Source organism: Saccoglossus kowalevskii, chromosome 3 (assembly GCF_978046115.1).
Source record: "Saccoglossus kowalevskii chromosome 3, keSacKowa6.1, whole genome shotgun sequence".
Taxonomy (NCBI): domain Eukaryota; kingdom Metazoa; phylum Hemichordata; class Enteropneusta; family Harrimaniidae; genus Saccoglossus; species Saccoglossus kowalevskii.
Genome location: NC_140643.1, coordinates 44,447,314 through 44,466,668, shown reverse-complemented (window position 1 = coordinate 44,466,668; position 19,355 = coordinate 44,447,314). Strand labels below are relative to the sequence as shown.

General features: G+C 33.5%; 1 protein-coding gene and 1 long non-coding RNA gene across 2 annotated transcripts in view; one reads left to right on the top strand and one right to left on the bottom strand.

Annotated features, from left to right (window-relative positions):
- LOC102802359 (gamma-aminobutyric acid receptor subunit beta-1-like) overlaps positions 1–18,694 on the bottom strand; it is a 31,170-nt gene extending 12,476 nt beyond the window's left edge. Inside the window, exons 1-5 of the mRNA XM_078012943.2 lie at positions 18,645–18,694; positions 16,554–16,624; positions 16,277–16,344; positions 9,748–9,971; positions 1,081–1,163 (exon numbers count right to left, since the gene is read on the bottom strand). Of these exons, the coding sequence (XP_077869069.2) occupies positions 1,081–1,163; positions 9,748–9,971; positions 16,277–16,344; positions 16,554–16,624; positions 18,645–18,694 (496 nt within the window). The remainder of the gene's footprint in view (positions 1–1,080; positions 1,164–9,747; positions 9,972–16,276; positions 16,345–16,553; positions 16,625–18,644) is intronic.
- On the top strand, positions 2,336–8,537 carry LOC144350328 (uncharacterized). The gene is made up of 4 exons (XR_014928911.1): positions 2,336–2,377; positions 3,693–3,765; positions 6,535–6,730; positions 7,197–8,537. It is a non-coding gene; the product is annotated as an uncharacterized LOC144350328 (long non-coding RNA).
- Positions 18,695–19,355: the final 661 nt, after the last annotated feature.

The window sequence follows — 19,355 nt, the reverse complement described above, 5'->3', positions numbered from 1 at the left end:
AATGTCAGTTTCATTATATATGAATCAAAATGGAGAAAGCATACATAACATTGATTGATGGACATAGTCAATGACGTAAGTAATAAAAATTAGGCGACTTAAGGTAGAGATGCAGTTTACCTGACAGGTATTTTAATTAGTTAATTAGGAAACCAAGATGACTTCTCTTGTCCACAAAACTATATATTTTCGGAAAGCTTATTGTATGAATTTTAAAATGTTGTTAGTATTTTTTTTATGGACACTGTAGTTTGAAATATGCACAAAAATGTGCTTTTTTGGTCAAAAGCGAATTAAAAAAATTAGCTTCTAAACCATGCTTCTGTTTCCTGTCAAAATTGGTTTATGGGTACAACTGTTTACTATGAAGAAAGTGCCGTTTTGAAAACTGTCTACCAGTTATCAATTTTGCAGGGCAGCAGCTCAAATTTCACTACTTCAAGTTTATGCATAAATTAACACCCAGGCTAGTTGTCTGTACGATTTTTGTAACACTGTTCAACCAAAAACAATGCCTCAACGGCGTTTTGAAGATAAACACATTGTCAATCATTTGTGAAAATTTCAAAACAAAAGGTCAAAGTGTCTAGGAGCTATGTTTTTATAGTTCCGGGATGTGCACTAAAAATAAGCCGAGATAATTGCTAATTTGCATAACAATTCACTCAGTAAGAAGTTTGCTAATGCTCATATTTAAAATGGTTGTAACAGTTCTAAATTTAAATGTATTATCGTTTTGTTAAAAGTTAAATATAGTGCATAATATGGAGATCTCGTCATTTCTTTTTTTCACCATGTTTCTTTTTTATTATTTATGTACAGCCTTGCTAAATCTTGCTAAGCATTCAAAAGAGATAATGTTTGCACCTGTTATCTATATTTTAAAATCGGTTTTTGAGTATGTTCCACTATTCACAATTCTACAAAATTTTAACAGTCTATAGCCAAGACTGTTTGGATAATAAAAAGCAAAAAAAAAAATTTCACTCCCAAGTGCCCACGAACCTGCATCTCCACCTTAATGTGAATATTTGTTCGCCTCTCTTTGATACTGATCATTGAATGGCTGATATGACTTACAACTTTCAATCTTTATAGTGCATGACTGCGAGTCCATGGGAAATCGTTCAAGATACATATGGCACACCAGTAGCAAACTCACTCTATAAAATATAAAATATCCTACTGCCATTGATTGGGTGTGTAATGTATTCAGTCAAGTCACTCGTTGTCAATCGTTCACATAAGTTGATGCATCAAGGCCAACATCACGACAAGTAGTCAGTGATGAGAATAACCTTCATCGCATGTTAGGGGTTATTTGAAATCATCTATACTATACTAGTGGGCGTCTCACAAGTACGACCAAGGACTACAGGACACACAAGTGTCCATGTGAAGACACAAGTGTTCTGCATTCATGTATGGCTTAATAGACGTTGTTAAGGTTTTTAGAGCATATTCCATTTGAAAATAGAAGCATCATCTCGAAATTCGTGCAGTGTTATTAAAATGTCGAATTTTGCTTGAAACTTTGAATCTGTTTTGCGTTTTTTTTGCATTCAGTCTGTTTTCTTTACCTTCTGACTCCGCTTTCGAACACCTGCAGTTATTCCATTAAATTCAGTCTGGCATGTAATATTAAATTAGATATGAATTTACCAGCCAGGCTTGTTGGGCACTTCATAATATGCTTTTGTTTTGTGATTTCTCTATTGACTTATACCAAACTCATTCGGTCGTTTTGAATTGAAAATTAGTCAAACTGTTTACGTTAATTTTTCAACAATTAGTGTTCCTTTTTTTATTTCCAAATATCATAGGGAATATCCCAAAATCAACCAATTACTGTGTCAAAAATGTGCTAATTTTGAACACACTGTCATGGGTTTTTATAACAAGGTTATTGTTATTGTTGTTACCTGCCATCTAAAATATTATATTATGCAAGCAAATGTAGCAAATATTTTAATTACGATTAATACAATCTTTTAATTATGTATTGATGAAAATACAAGAATAATTACATGAATTATTTACAACAAAAATACACTGTAAACAGTGGGTGTCAGACCGGTGGTGATTTAGAGAAGACAATAATTGTAAATTAAAATTACGAAATAGTATTTTGTATTGCTAGAAGCCGTCATAATAATAATAAAGTATCAAAACGAGACAAATGATAAGCTAGAAAGCACATCATGCACCAATGTTCTGAAAAACCCGCATAGGAACTCTCGTTCCAGTACCAGGCAATTTACTCAGCCAATCACAGAGCGTCTTACAAAGCGGTTAAACTCATGTTTTGCGCAAGCGTAGAACTCAAGATGAAAAAATGGCTGACCACACATGTACTGCTGCAGAGGTGAAGTTCGAGGTAGGTTTATGCGTGTTTCGATGAATTTCGTAATTGTTACTGACAAACAATCGTTGTTTCCTTGCATACTTCGCATATTGTCTTGTTTGTAGCTGTTGTCCTGCAGCGTAACTTTGCGTTCGATGGCCGACTGGTTATTTTGCTTCTCAGACTTGAAACTTTAAGCGTGCCTTGGCAGAACTTGCTGTTATTTTGTTGACACACGTTAACCCGAAGATTTCAGAACGCACTCGCATTTATCTGTTTTATGTGTTTTCGTAATGTCATTTCGTAATGTCATTTAAGTCGGCCAATTTTCGCCTGAGTCACAGCATTTTTAGTATTTTCTACTTTGGTCTACGATATCTATGTATATGAATACACAGTGAGCAAATTTATGGCAGTATTTGTCATTATTTTCATTTTTCGCATATAAAGGTCAAATGGCGTCGACAGTGTTGTGTGAACGTTTCGTAGTTTTTTTGTGGACATTGCGTTTGAAAATTTGATATACTCACGCAATTAACGATTGAAGTCATTAAATATTCAGCAGGAAGCTGCAATAATTTGTATATGTTTTGTCGCAATTGTGGAGATTATTTAAATATAGACAGTACTGATGTTATCATATGTCATTATTTGAAGCTTGGCAGGCAGAGCACTTCCTGTTGTCCAGCCAGTTCAACCCTTACAAGAGCTTACTTGAACAAATACAACATTAGCATACCTATAACAAAAAGGGTGTTTTCATAGATATTTCAAAGGGAAAAATTAGGTAAATTTGATTATCTACCCTAAATTGCAAGACAAACACTAAAATTTTGCAAAGCTTGATGGGTAAAATCCAGGTTAGGTCCGTCCAGTTTTTGATGTTTTTTCTTCTTTTTTATTCAATATACACAAGTTCCAAATTACTAGTATTTTGTATTACTGCATCTAACAGTGGCTAGTGTTTACCAGTACTGTCAATCTTTAACCAAGAAAAAAAGGAAATAAACTAGGATCTCACTAATACTACTCCCTGTCACAATCCCTCTATCCTCATTTTCAGACCAGGGATAGAGGGACTATGTGTACATCTCGCACTACCTGGTATCTTACATTTTTTGATAAAATAATAAACATCCCCTTATGCTATAGTCACATCAGTTTATTTGATTAAAAAGTTAAGCCCCCAAACAAATACATCTGACCAATGCTCATCTGTTCTATAGTAGTCAGAGTTATCTTTCGATTCGTGTTATTGTCTTATTAAAAACCTGGTAATACACTGCTCGAGTGGTACTACTTATACATGACTGTGACCTATGTTATTTTTTTACTATTGAATTTTAAGGTCTGTGAGAAGTTCAATGTTGATCCCACACAGTTGAAAGGAGAACAAAAATTGGCTATAAAGTATCTTTTAGGTAAAAATGATGTACTTGCAATTCTGCCAACTGGATATGGGAAAAGTTTTCAATGATATAATCACCAACTGATGGACCAATCATAATTGTATCACTCTTGGTGTCCCTGATAAAAGACCAGATATGTACCTATGTACATAATAAAATGATTTTAGTAGAATTCTCAGGGTTCTCCACGGTTTGAAAATTAAACAGGGCGCGCCAATGTGAAGTGGGCGTGGCACATTTGTAACGTGCATCATTGGCAAGGATGTTGAAAAATGGAAACCAAAAAATCTATTAATCTACATATTATTATATATGCATAATATATATTTATTATTACAAAATGAATAGGAATTTTGAAGAGCTATTAAGTAAATGTCAGCACGTACAATCAGCTGATTTTAGCTGCACGATTCCTCAAGTGGGGACATCAGTTGTTTACAAGTAATGATCGCGTCCAGAAAAAGACGTAACAAGTTTGTTAATTTATTTTCCCAAATATTTATTTATACATGCTTTATTTAATTTTTAGCAAAAATTTACATTTATGATTTATATTCATTTGGACGAAGCAAAATAAAATGTATGTCGCACAAACGTTCGTAATTGGTTCATTAAAAAACTTGCATGAATGGCACCAAAAACCAAGGTGATCAAACGAAATAAAATGTACACAATAGAAGATTTTCGATCTGCAGTTAACAGTTACTATCAAAAATAATAGAATTAGGTATAATAAACAAAATACATACTTAAAAGAATAATTTTCATTCGAATCGAAAGTTTGTTGTCTGCTTCGTTGAAAACAGTTATGACCCGGAAACAGTTCATTTTACTGTGTGCACCCTAATACTATGTAACGATGCTTTTGATTGGCCAGAGCCACGCATTGACGCGAAAAACAACCAATCAGAATATTTGTTCCAAAAGAACACAAGTAAATTTATTTCCTCCACTTATGATGCGAGTTGAAAGCATGGCCGTTTTACCGTGGTTTTTAGTTCCCGTTCGGACGCAGTCCGAAAACGGGGACTTATGTTTTGCCCTGTGTGCGTCCGTTCGTCCGTGATCACCTGTATCTCGAACATGCATGGACCGATTAAGTTCAAGCTTAACTCATGCATCACACATTATATGGGACATATGCACATGCATTTTTTTCATGATCCGATTAACGATAGCCGAATAGCGGCCATTTTAAGGCCGAAAATGCATCAAAATCGCACATTTTCACCATTCCGGACCCGGATCTCAGTTATGCATGGACGGATTTTGTTCAAATTTGGTACATACATTAAACATAATAGGACCTTGATGCACGTCATTTTTTTTTTCGGATCAAGTTCGAAATAGCCGACTGGCGGCCATTTTGTTTTAAAGAATTCAGTTCTGGATCCGTATGTGAGACATGTCTGGATTGATCAAGTTCAAACTTCACACACACAAGGTACATCATGTCACAAATATGTATGTGCATTTGTTTCATGATCTCATTAACGATAGCCAAATGGGGGCCGCTTTAAGGCCGAAAATGCATTGAAATCGCACATTTTCACCATTCCGGACCCGTATCTCAGTTATGCATGGATGGATTTTGTTCAAATTTGGTACATACATTAAACATAATAGGACCTTGATGCACGTCTTTTTTTTTTTCGGATCAAGTTCGAAATGGCCGACTGGCGGCCATTTTGTTAAAGAATTCAGTTGGATCCGTATCCAAGACATGTCTGGATTGATCAAGTTCAAACTTCACACACACATGGTACATCATGTCACAAATAGCTATGTGCATTTGTTTCATGATCTGCTTAACAATAGCGGAATGATGGCCATTTTAAGGCCGAAAATGCATCAAAATCACATATTTTCACAATTCCAGAACCGGATCTCAGTCATGCATGGATGGATTTTGTTCAGATTTAGCACAATGTGTTGTACATATGCAGGTGCATTTCGGTCATGATCTGCTTTGAATGTATATGTCACTCAAATATGAACGGAACGGGGACGTGTCATTGACAATGACTTGTTAAATCGTGATTTAAAGAAAATTCAACTTTAAATAGTGACATTTAAATATAAACATTTACATGTTCAAGCAAGCATTCGTGTGGACTTTTTGGTGATCAGCAATGTCTGTGATGGTACGTCGGCTGCGCTGGTCGTTTACCGATCATGCAAGTGCATAGCTGCCCGGTTGCTGTCTTTGTTCCACTCGGCGGTGACGATGTTGCCGCTACCTAGTCATGGCGTGAACTTGGTTTTAACCATAGAACTTATGTTTAACGAATGGTTTTACCGATAACGATTTTATATATTTGATGTCACCCTGGCAGTAAAAATATGGGTACAGTAATGCACTTTTCTAGGCCACATGTTCATTTTTAATCGTGTTGAAAAAACTTGTAACTTTTTGTTTGGTGGTGTTATCACCTCACGGTGACCTGCTACGATAACAAACCGGAATTTTCACAGTTGCACCTTAAAACAATGAACCAGTTACCCTGAGCACGATGAATCATCTTCGGAAGACAATGAGTGTTGGCCTGTTTTGTAAACAATTCTTTGTCTAGGACCATGCAGGGCGCACAGGAAATATAACAGGGCGCTGACAATTTAAACAGGGCGCCAATTTCAGATAACAGGGCGCGGCGCCCTGTAAAAACCCCTCGTGGAGAACCCTGATTCTACTTTACTTCCCCCTAAAAAAAATAATTCAGTTGATTGATACAAACTTGATTAATTACAAATTAATGTTAATGTGCTCCTTTTTTTCTTTAGATATTTTTCATCAGAAATTGTGGTTTGTCAGCAGCAACAATAACAAAATTAAATCTCGATGCTGACCTGCCAAAATATATTTTTGGTCGCCAAAGGCTTACTTAAAGAATACACAAAATATTGAAATATTAAAGGAAAAACATGGTAACAAGATCATTTTATTAGTGGTTGATGAAGTTCATACAGTTCCAAAGTGGTGAGTATATCACTCATTAACAACACATTGTACCACAGCGTTTTAGAATTTGTTGTTTAAAGCCATAACCATCGAACATGAGATCAAAGCATAGGCATCATCAAATTTGCTACAAATTAAAGCAGGAGGATTGTCACCTGTGCAAATGTAGGAATTGAGGCTCAAGTGTAATAAACAACACGTTAAAAATGCGTAGGCTTATGAGTAGATGCTCATTTGTGAACAATGACACGCTATGGCCATCTGCCATGCGCAGGTGATTATTCTCTACTTTAAACTACACGTCTAACTATTTGATTTGCCAAAACTGCCCAATTTGTGACAGCCATGGTACAAACAAAAATTTGTTCACACTCCTTCCAAGTTTCAAATTCTCAAGCCCCTAAGACAGAGGAAAAATGAATTACCAGTATCTATATTAAATTAAGTTACACATGTTGAGTATCTTCTTTTTTGCTCTTTACAGGGGAAAGCCGACTATTGCTCAAAGTAACAAAGACAGGCGCAAAGAGCAGGAATGTGCACTTAGAGTGTATTTTTCCTATTTAGGAGAACTATGATCCTATTTTCCTGATGTGCATTGACCGCAACAGCATCCAAATTGGACAGTCTCCATTTCAGACTGTAATAATATAAATGTTTAAGACTAATGTTATACATGGTGTTTTGAAAATTGTATGTGATATCCCCTCAACTTTTTACTGGATGGTTGATAAGTTGAGAGAGGAAACTGATCAGTTTCCACATACACTTGTCTACTGTTCATCACTTGATTATACATCTAGATTCTATGATTACTTTGAAGGGAATATCCTGCCTCAATTTCTTACATTGGGAAGTACCACAGCGAAACTGATTCTGTTGTATAAGAGTCTCACTTAAAAGAAATGACGAAAGTGTCGCATACAGAGTTGCATATTATTTTTTGTACAACAGCTCTTAGAATGGGGTGTTAATTTCATCATGTTATTCACTATGGTCCTTTATTTGATAGAATTGTATGTACAGGAATTTGGGAGAGATGACAAACCATCTCATTCCGTTATTTTGTATCATACTTAAGAAACACACAATGTATGCAGACGGGTGAAACTTTATGAAGATTTTGCTTCAAGTCTGGAAATAAATCAATTGAAAGACAGTATTATATCACAGTTGTAAGATGAGAGTAGTTATATTGAAAGACATCTTATTCATTACTGTGCTGATACAGATAGTGATAGTGTTAGCAGTGACAGTATAGGGTCTGATGCAATAATTGAGAATAGCTCATCAAGCACTGGTACAGAGGACTGAATGTGCCATTGATAATAGCAGTGTGAAGTTGGTATAATCAGATTGGCTTTGAATTTTATTGTCATCTGATTAAAAACATTTGAAGAATAATAAGCATTTTATGTTATTTAGTGGTAATTGAGAATTGATCACATTGTCATAATTTACAAGTGTGACATAAGGATCTGTATTTGTTGTCCAACAGATTCAAACAAATATCTCTGAATATGTGAAAATTCTTATTTTGGGGATATTTTTAATCCAATGTTGATACGATGTCACGTAGATTTTGACAAACTTCAATAATAAATAACTAATTAAATTTGTAAAACCTTTTTTTTTACCCATTTTTTTCTCTCAGTACGAGTCAGACATGTTATTTGTGATTGATTACAGAAATTGTAGTTAAAAGCTCTATCTTGCATATGAATTATTACTTGTAGTACAAAATTTCCTTTATTGGATCTGTCCTCATGCTGGGAAAACATGTACAGAGACATCAGTTATATTTTTTAATAAATTATTAACAATTGCCAATGTGTCTTAATTGCTGTGAAAACAGTTTTATATTTTGTTCCCTACACACATTTAGAACTATAAACCATGTTCCTAGGGGGTGATCCTTGTAGACAATACAACTGCATTTCATTTTTTGACCAAAAAAAATGATTCTAAAAGGCTAAAAACAATCATATCAGCTCTGCTGGGCACAGCCAACCATTTTTCAATCCAATAATTTCATCTCTATTCCGGAGAATCTTTTTTCTGGTGTATCCACTGGGAGGTTTCCAGCTTTATTCAAAAACTCCAACTACATACGACATAGTAGCTAACAAACAGAAACAATCTGAAACTAAAAGAAACAAAATTAATAATTAGTTCACTTGTATTTACAGCTCTTATTCACGTCACGATTTCGCTGTAGTTTTTGGACCATCGTCCTCAAAATAATTGATGAAAATGTTTCGGAACCCATCGACAGTAGAAACTTGAGGCGAAAATAATGGAAAAAAAAAACTGCTGTTACGGCCCGACCTGATATCAGGTCGGCAAAATAGAGCAACTCGCATAGGATAGAACTGAAGCTTTCTGGTTTCGCGTTAACACCACGACGAACGAAGTACCCGACAGCGAAACCAAGCGAGCTACAGAACTGCAGCTAACATCCGACGCAAAATAACAAAAAGTGATTGAATTAGATCCATCATTACGAATGAATACAAACAAAATTGCTTCAATTTTCACAATATCATCTCATACATACACTGTCAGCTGACTAAAGTTGTCTGTCGTTTTTTGTTTTTTTTTTACCAAGAAACGAATCTATATAAAATACACAATATACTTACCAATAACAACTCCGGAATCTTCACGCTGACGAAAAACAAAATGGCGACCATAACAAAAACAATTACACTCGCGTAATCTTGCACATGTTACAACGAATTTGATTGGCTGCTGTTTTTCTCGTAAATTATGAGACTGAAACGAGAGTTCCTATGCGGGTTGTTCAGATCCAGGTGGCTTTCACGAACAAAACCATTCTTGCAGCAAAATAATTGTAACGTTAAAAAATAATTAAAATAAATAATAATCATTATAGTAAATAACTAAAATAATTATAGTAATTATATATATAAAAAAATTAAAAACAATTAAGCCAAACAGGATCTTATTTTAATCAGATTGATCATGCACAACATTAGACATGCATGACTGTAACAAAAGAAAAGTTTATTCACCTCAAATCGTAGACAATCCAGCCATCGGGATATATTCGTATATGTGTGTTCGTCTCTGTCACGTCATGCAGAGCCGCTTTCTTGACATTTACAAAATAAAGATCAGGAATCCATACACGTTTATATAACTCCGAGCCAGAACGCAATCGGATTGGTTCATCCCCTTTGAATTGTAAACGTGGATCTGACCAGTGAATCGACATAAATAGAGTAGATCCATAGTCCTAGTAGACACGTGACAATTAAATAGGAAATATAATATACATTGAAAGTCAGTCATTGTTCTGTTCGTGGAATACTTTGTAACAAATTAAGATTATTGTACAATCAATAATACAGGTCTTCGTACTTATAACAAATAGAGATTGTACACAATATTGCCATAATGTTTTTACTTTAATTGACCCCGATATAACAAAATATCACATAATTATGAAGGCGGTGTAAAATAACAGCTGGGAACAGATTAACAACAAAATATATCCAACCACAATTGTAAATATAGACGAATACAATATGATCCCTGTAATGGGTTTCTTTGCTGGCAGTATTGCAGTATCTATTATAATGCAATCATAATGTGCATCTATGTGAGAAGAATCCATACATTAAAAGCCCGATGTTCTTTCTCATTTTAATGTTGTAAAAAAACGACAGGGTTGTGCTTTGTTTTTATTGACAAATCTGTAACAATTTTGAAAGTCTGTTATCAATGTAACAAAAATAATATAAAATTATAGGGGTCATTGATTTAATGACCCCATTCACGAATATCAGTGCTAGAAATTACCGGACCATCAAGTTTTCTGTCGGGACAAAGGGTTCTGTAATGTTGTCCACCTTTTTTCAGCAGTATGACAGAGCTGTTGAGCGTAAGTAAAAAAAAAAAAAACTAAACCTGTTTCGCTTGTTATTCCTTTGTATCTTTCATTACAAATAAATATTTGTCGCTTGTTGTTTCGTGTCCCATAAGAAACAGTGTCTGCCTGCGTTTATGCAGTAATAGTTATAATACAGTGTTTTGAAGTCGTACTAACAGTGGTTGTCATTGAAAATACCGATGGGAGTGTATTGCCGATTATCCATGCTAGTCTGGCAACTGAAATAAACTTGATGAGGGATTTTCTAGGATTTAAAGTCGGTCACCAGTCTGAGGTAATTTATGGTAAGAAATGGTGCTCTTTCAATCAATCAAAAATGTAGGAATAAATAATAGAAATATGCAAGCATTTGTTGCATTCCGTAACTGGATAAAACAGCTGCGGAAAATTACTGTATTACTGTATGGAAGAGAATAGAAATAGCACTATTTGTAAGTATATGCCTTGTGGAAGTCGGTTCGTCCTTTAGATGATAACCATTTCAAACATTTCAGCATATCAAGTGACTGTGACCTAAGTTTAAACTGGCAGATCTATTTTGTAAATGTTGTAACTGATAACAAATGTTGATCCGCAGTTAGATCAGACCACATCATCATAGTGAAACACCATCAAATTCATGAACAAAAACATTAATTGCTAATTAAATGTGTAGTCGTTTGTCACATAGTAAACATTGCTGAAATGTAGATAAAAACAATAATGCTTTGAATGGCTTTTGTGTCAACCAATGACGCCATAGAAACACGTCGTCACTGTATAGGGTGAGACGTGTATTCATCGTATATTCAAATTTAATTGGTATTTTCAACTTATGGATTAATAAAATAAGTATTGTAAAAGGTTAAATATCGAAATCATAGAACTTTCAGTCACTTTAATAATGAATTCATCTTTCCTTCATGCTGCTTGAGTTAGTAAAAAGGCATTAACCTGTATATAAAAAATCAATAAGTCCCCCCTCCCCCTCAAACTCCATTAAATAATCATTTCGTGCAGCTCGGGATTGATAAAAGCCAACTGGGAACACCCATAGTCATCCTTACTCAGTAACAATACGCAACATAATTGGTTTACAGCTATGAGAGGCATCAGACGTATGCAGTACCCGGGGCTGTACTATTCCGGTATTACCTACATGCTGCTCAACGAACACACAATACACTCAATCCGAAGCATCATTTCCGCTGAAGACTTAAACTTTGACACACCGTGCTGTATTAGTAAATATAACATACATATTTTGCGGTGTAGTGGGCCTCTGAAAAACTATGAATATTATCATTTGACCCCCTGAATAAATATTTCTTTGTAGGTTTAGGAGTTTAATTTACCACAGAGAGTTTGCTTATCACTTTCTGCCTTGTGTACAGTCCCAGTGTTACGAAGACTGCATTCACATTCCTCGTGTGTTCGGTTAGCAATATAATACAATGTTTTATAGTGTTATTGTATAAGAGTACTTTGTTCGAATACAGCATATGAATTTCAGTCATATGTCATCAATACAATGTACTACATTTTGAATTGTTCCTCTAAAGGTGAATCCATACTAACCTATGCACGCAAGAGATGTCTATTGTGTTAATTCAATACAAATCCGATAGACGACTGACTCATATCAAGATTGCCCAGGAAATAAATTAACAAAATATAATGACATTTTCGTAAGCTAAATCAACCGTAGAAATCTGGTTTCTATAGCACGAACGTAGTGCTGAAATATCTAGATAGTGAAATCAATTTAAAATCCACACAGATTCTTAAAGTAAGGCAATGAATTAATATCACTATAATCGCATTCGTTTTTCTGGGAAATATTACAAGTACATTTAACGCATTGTAAATGACGTGTCAGTCGTTGTTTTAAGGAATTAAAGATTGAATTCTTCTTTATTTGTCAATTATAAGAACATATTAAAATTTGTTTATTCAAATTACCAATACCTTTTCAAGGTGATGTTTATATGTATTTAATACATTCGCGATCGTCATCAATGAAGAATTATGTGAGTCTCACTTTATCGTATAATAAATTGTGTACATTTTTTCAGTACATCAGTTGTTTCCATAATAAAACACACATTGAAGTGGTGTACTGTATAAACTAGATATTCTATCTTCCTTGTACGTGCATATACTAATTACGTTGTGTGACTTGTTTTCCCCGCAAATAGTATTAACAAATTGTAATAGTGACAAATAATAGACATAGAGGTTGCTTGGCCTTAAAATGAAGGATTAATATACCCAATAAATATATATTATAGTTGTGACATTACAAACATTGGATTTGCATGAATTTTTGATATTTTATAAAAAAAAAAGTGACGCTACCTAGTGGTTTATGTCGAGAGTATTACGTACGCATTTGATTGTATTTGGTGAGGCATGGGTAAATGACAATATGACTGATTGTGTATGAATATATACTATGTAGCGTATATCAGTACCTGTTTACAACAATACACTGAACAAAACACTGCTGTAACGCTATATATTATCATATAAGAATATATTTTACATTGTATCATACATTACATATAAAATGTGAAATGTGTTTATGAAAAATGTCAAGCAATATCTGACATCTGCACTCCTGTGCTAGTGTACACTTTTATAAGTAAGCCATAAAAGCGTTAGATTAGAAGACACTTATTTAATATTATGGTTTTCCAGTACTTACCTTTGAACCATTTTTCGTTGTTCGGATATACTGGCAAACCAGTCAAGGCTTTATATGGCAAACACACAAGCTACTTGTTTATTATTCTGATTCACTTGCAAACTATTCAAAGTGATTATATGGCTTGAAAACAAGCCATTTGATTATTATTATAATAATAACATACACAACAGTTTATAACGCTTACCCACACGCCACTTGTGTAATATTGTTTAATATAAGGTAGACACGGTTTAGTATAATGGCTTCCGGCAAGCCAGACTAAAACTTACATCTTTTATCAACAAACCTTTCGTTAGATTAATATTAAGCTAGCTATATATCATGGCAAGGTACACAACCAGCAAATTGAAGGGTTTTGAGAACCATTTTGAAAAGGTAAAAAATAACAAAATAAATAAAAACAATTAAAATTTATAAACATGCCACTAATGTTCAAAAAATTACCAGACAACTTTGTAAAGTTAAACAAAACCGTATGCCTAGCCAGTTGTTCAACAAGCTATATTTCTATATTTTGAGTTTTCTACACTGCGTTCAGTTTTTTTAAACATACTTCATACTTTCAATCAATACATTGCACATATGCATTGATAAATCAATTTAAATAGTGGATTATGTAAAACCTAAACGTGCATTGCATAAATAGAAGTATTTAGTCAAACAAGTCAATATAATTGCAGGTTTTATTTTTTGGAACAAACCATTCCACATTTAGTGGATTTCATTCAGACAAGCCGATGTTATGAATTTCTTTTGTGTGCGTTTGCAAGCCATTGATACATTATAGCTTGTCTAAAAATACAATGTGTAGACATGGTTTACTGCCACGTAACTGGTCTACTATCTCGTTCTCTTGGTACTACACAATTTTACGAATGGCCCATACCATCGAAAATAAAATGACGTACTGTGACAACATTTGTGTGGTAGGATTTTGAGTTTCTATGCAAAATAGTGTGCGACCCATAGCGCTATATTTGACGATAAATCGATTCTATGAGATATATTGTACTATTAGCCCATGGGTTGTTATGGTTACTGAGTAACCCATTGGTCTTGGTAAATTTTTGATAAAGTTTTTATTACTTATTAGTTATGACAAAACTAAAATGTCAACGTTTCATAGTGTATATACTGTTAGGGGATGATGGTACCTTGCAAATTAATTCACACTTGTCCCATTCCCAGTGGCTGCATGAAATATGATATTGATATGCCAGGGCGAAATGTACCACGAATATGAAGCATACATCGACATTATAGTTTGACTATATTAACCAATCCCCATGAGTATACACAATCAAAAAAGCTGCGCTTTTACTATAAACGTGTTTATCATATTCGGTAAAAATATATGGTGCTTCTTGTTACAATAATTGGTAACAATGCCTTCATCTTGTCTTTCAGTTTTATTTGATTTAAATGTATAAGTCTTAAACAATTTCTACTATCCAAATGTTGATAATTAAATTACATTTTTTAGTCTGTTCCATAAAAAATCATTATTATTGTTCATACATTTTCATCTAGTTTATATACAGATGTGGATTGGAATAGAATATTAATATAATATACATAAGATACCGGATGTGCATTTTTTACTGTATTTTTGTTTATTACTATGGTAACAATAGATATATGTTACTTGAGTCACTAGACATAAGATTTATACGTGGGCATGGAAAACATGTATAACTAACATAACAATTTCTATCAACTGATTCATTATTGTATTTCAGAATTAATTATTCATTAAATAATCACCTTCTATTGAATATATAATTTTGTTTTTAATATTAAAATATACCTAATTATCAAACGAATATGCCGATTACGGCATTTCTAGGTAAACAGTTACAGATGTAAATGATATATATGTGATTTGTTACTGTTTTAATACTTCAATGATGGCGGACACGGAAAACACTAAACGCAAAGAAGTGAGTATCAGTTGTGTTTTAATCTTCGTTGCCTATAGGTTTATATTGACTATTTCCTTGTTCATGCACATAAAATGGAATTATAACATATTATAACTTTATTATTTAACCGTCAAATTTCTAATCAGCTCTCAGCATATTGGACTTGGACATATTGGACATACAATTACATTTCTTTTGATATATAAAACTCTGGTGTTGGGTTACAAATAACAATATATTAATTAGTATAATTAATTCATGAAAAAATCTAAAACAAATTGCTTTGTTTAATGAAAAAAACTCAGATCTATGATTCTATTTCGGAGTTGGATTCTACATATGATATGTCACATGCTGTTTTTGGAGTGTATGGTGTATTGTGGTGAATTATTGGTAGCATGTATATTCGTTTTATGCAGTCTTTATTTTACTTCTATACTTGATACTTCCCAATTTTGTCATTGTTTAGCAAGATACTTGGGTCATACCAGGTTATATTAGTATCCATGTCGCTATTTGTGATTTCATCAGACCAAGCAAGGTACATAAACTTAGATTCATCCCAAATTCATCTTGTGGGATATATATATACATTTGTGTTTTAGCGATGATGTGACAGATGACACACATGGAGGTAAATAGAAAATAAATACATACACTTTTAATGTCAACGCTTTTTTGGTTGATTGTTACACCGATTACGTATCTTACGTATTAGTCCCTGTTCATACGAACACAGTAATTTACTGATAGTTGGTATTGTGTTATCTTTCATTGCGTCAATTAAGTTTTATGCCTAAGCATAAATATGTCAAATAATAATAATGTCAAATTGCTGTCCCCTAGTTAGTATCATCACTTTGAAATAATACTGATTAATACATCAAATTGGATAATTTAACAATAAAAAATACATTGTCGCATAGAATACTTTATGTCCTTATAATTTTGTTGACTATAAAGTATATTTCTAACCCAAATAACATTAAATTAAACGTATTAGCCTTATATTGACCTGAATACAATATCGCACTTACCATCGATATCTCTGAAATAGAGTGAATACTGGTAATTAGAATACCCACTGATACGTTCACTGGATCGCCTGAAATAATGTAATACAAATAAGTTATTCCGACATGAGAGTCCCCATGTCCTGTGCTTTAAACATGGACTTTATGCCAACCGCATTTTATTTTGTTAAACGAAGCACAATATGTGAGAGTACTGTGTAACGATCCTCTATAAATTATAACCAATTAAGTTAAGTTCACGAAGTGACAATGTTTTCAAAAATAACAATTTTAGTTATACCGGATAAGTTCGGTCTAGATTGTTCATCGTAGTTCTGTTCTTCTATCATCGTAACTAGCATATCATGTGCTCTGGAATGAGAATTGTGGAAAGATTTGTTATTTGTTCGAAAGACTGTAACTGGGGTTTGTCATAAATTTATAAATGTTATTACTTGCAGTTTATTTATTTATTTGTTTGGTCATAGTACTATTTTAGCCACTGCTCATTACCACATTGTGAAGAAAACACTTACGTATATATATATATATATATATATATATATATATATATATATATATATATATATATATATATATATATATATATATATATATATATATGAAAGCACGTATAAATAAACTGTAACGGTTCATTTATATAATGTGATGATCGATAATTGTGTGTATTCCAAAAAATCTTAAAAGCGCCAGTCAAACGTTGTCTTTTAATAATGGATATTCCGTGTCGTGTCAAGCTGTACGTGCTGTTTTATCACTGAAATGTTTCACACGCTATACAGACCCCCTAACCAAGTCATGAAATATTTCGGATTATTTCAATATAATATTATTATCGCAAATAATAACGACAACCTCTCCATACAGCTTCCTGGAGATATATTCACCTGTTTAATCGCAAATTTGTGGCATGGTGGCCAATTGTCGCAAATTGTCAAATACCTCGTACATGAAGGTCAATGTTTGCAAATTGTCAGCACATGTTATACATGGATCCTAATCTTTGTAAATGTTCGGCTGCCCAGTAAATGGAGGTCAGTCATCGAAAATACATGGTGAAACAATTATTTTGTAAATGTGGTAAAAAAAAAAATAACACAATACGGCGAAAAAAAAATTATATTTTTATCTCATAATGACAATATTTAAGACTGGCAATTAATCGTTTTGCATTTCGGATCAAAACATCTAATAATGGCGTGTGAGTCTGATAAGATCAGGGGTTACGCTATTGAGTATTTTCAAAAATCAACCATGGATTATTTCCTTCTATAAAAAAACATTTCTCCATAGAAAGACAATTGACAGTTGAAGATTGAGTAACTGGATGGCTTTCATTCATTATGTTAGAAACATCCCGAAAATGGATTCTATTTACAACCAGTAAACACAGAGCAAATAAAATAAAATAAAACAATAATAGCTACACAATGAAACATAGATGTTTACATTAAAAAAATACACGTTATTACGAAGAAAATTATTGAATTGAATTGGAACAATATTTGGTTTTGGCAATAATTTGTTTCTAATTTTCCACCGGCGCCTCAATTCTTTTTAATCGTAATAAATTGTTACAAATACATATAAATACAATATTAGCTTGATATGGGTAAGACAAAATGCATATCTTAATACATTTAAAACGTTTCACATTATAAACATAGGCATTATACATATATCATCGAGTGAGTATATCGCACACTGCCACTCACGAATATTCACTATCTAACATCAGCCATATGCAGTATTATATTAAATCACAGGAACACGTGAGTTATACTAATCTGTCATTATATACGAAGGCATGATGTTCTATGACCTGGACATACAAGTGCTTGCTAATTAAATCGTGAACTTAGAATTCCTTATCGTATCAGATCCGTTAGATTAAAAAGCCCAAAAGTGAACCAATTAGTGCTTCAACGTTCACAGTCAACATTCTCACATTCACATTTACATTAACTACGATGTGGAACTAATTGTAGTCAACATTATTAAATATTCAATCAATAGTTTAATTGGCTCTGTAATATTGATTAAGGATTCCTTATCCCAAAATAGTTTACACACCAAAGAAGCTAACAAAAATAATTATTCATGTTATACACGATTTTCTCTGCAAATACGTATTACGTATTTTTTTTTCATCCCACTATATATATAAACATGTGTACATGCTCACGATAACTAATTCATCGAATCGCATCCTTTTTCACAAGGATGACAAATCGCCTGAAAAAACACTGATTATTTTTTATGTGTCAACCACAAATATTCACACGGAAACGACATACGTCTTTTTACAAGGTTATGTACTTAGTGTTCACCAGTCATATAATTCGCGCTGCTATGTTTTAAGATACCTTACCTCAATGTAGCTTTCACAGATCCAACAGTCCACATAACAAATACCACCATGGTCAATTGCAAGAAAGTATATTGCATGTTTTCTTACACGTTATCCCTGTTCTTTCCGATGTTTTCTGATTTGATGACGATTGCAGATTCTGCGAAAAGACCTTTGACTTTACCTTGGCCGCGAATATAAATAGTCTGACCTGTCAATATACAAAAACAGACCGGCGAATACGAAAGCGCAAGTATATCCGTTGGTAAAACTCCACTCTCATTATAACAGCAAATAGAATTGAAGCTGATCGTGCGTTTTACCCTGTGATACGCATTGTGCGCCCACAGTTGAAACGTGTCTGTAAATAATAAATGCTTCATCTCGGCAAAAATGTGACATCGGCGTGTTCGTTTTTACGCAGAACTAACAATGGCACCTTTGAGAACTCTCAGAGGATCAGGCATGATCATTATCGACTATCGTTAATGTATTAAGAAATTTGAAATGACATATTATTTCAAGTGGGGTATGACTTCAATGTTTTTCAACAATCTAAATTTAGTGAAAGACTTACTTACTATTTTCGCAGTGAACAGTTTAACCGCTCCGGTTTGGTCTAATCGACCGTGTATAGGCTGCCAAGGAAGCATCAATGATTGCGTCACTACTGACGTGATACACAAGACTAAGTCAGACTAAGTTAACTTGTTAGCTTGTTACATTAAAATA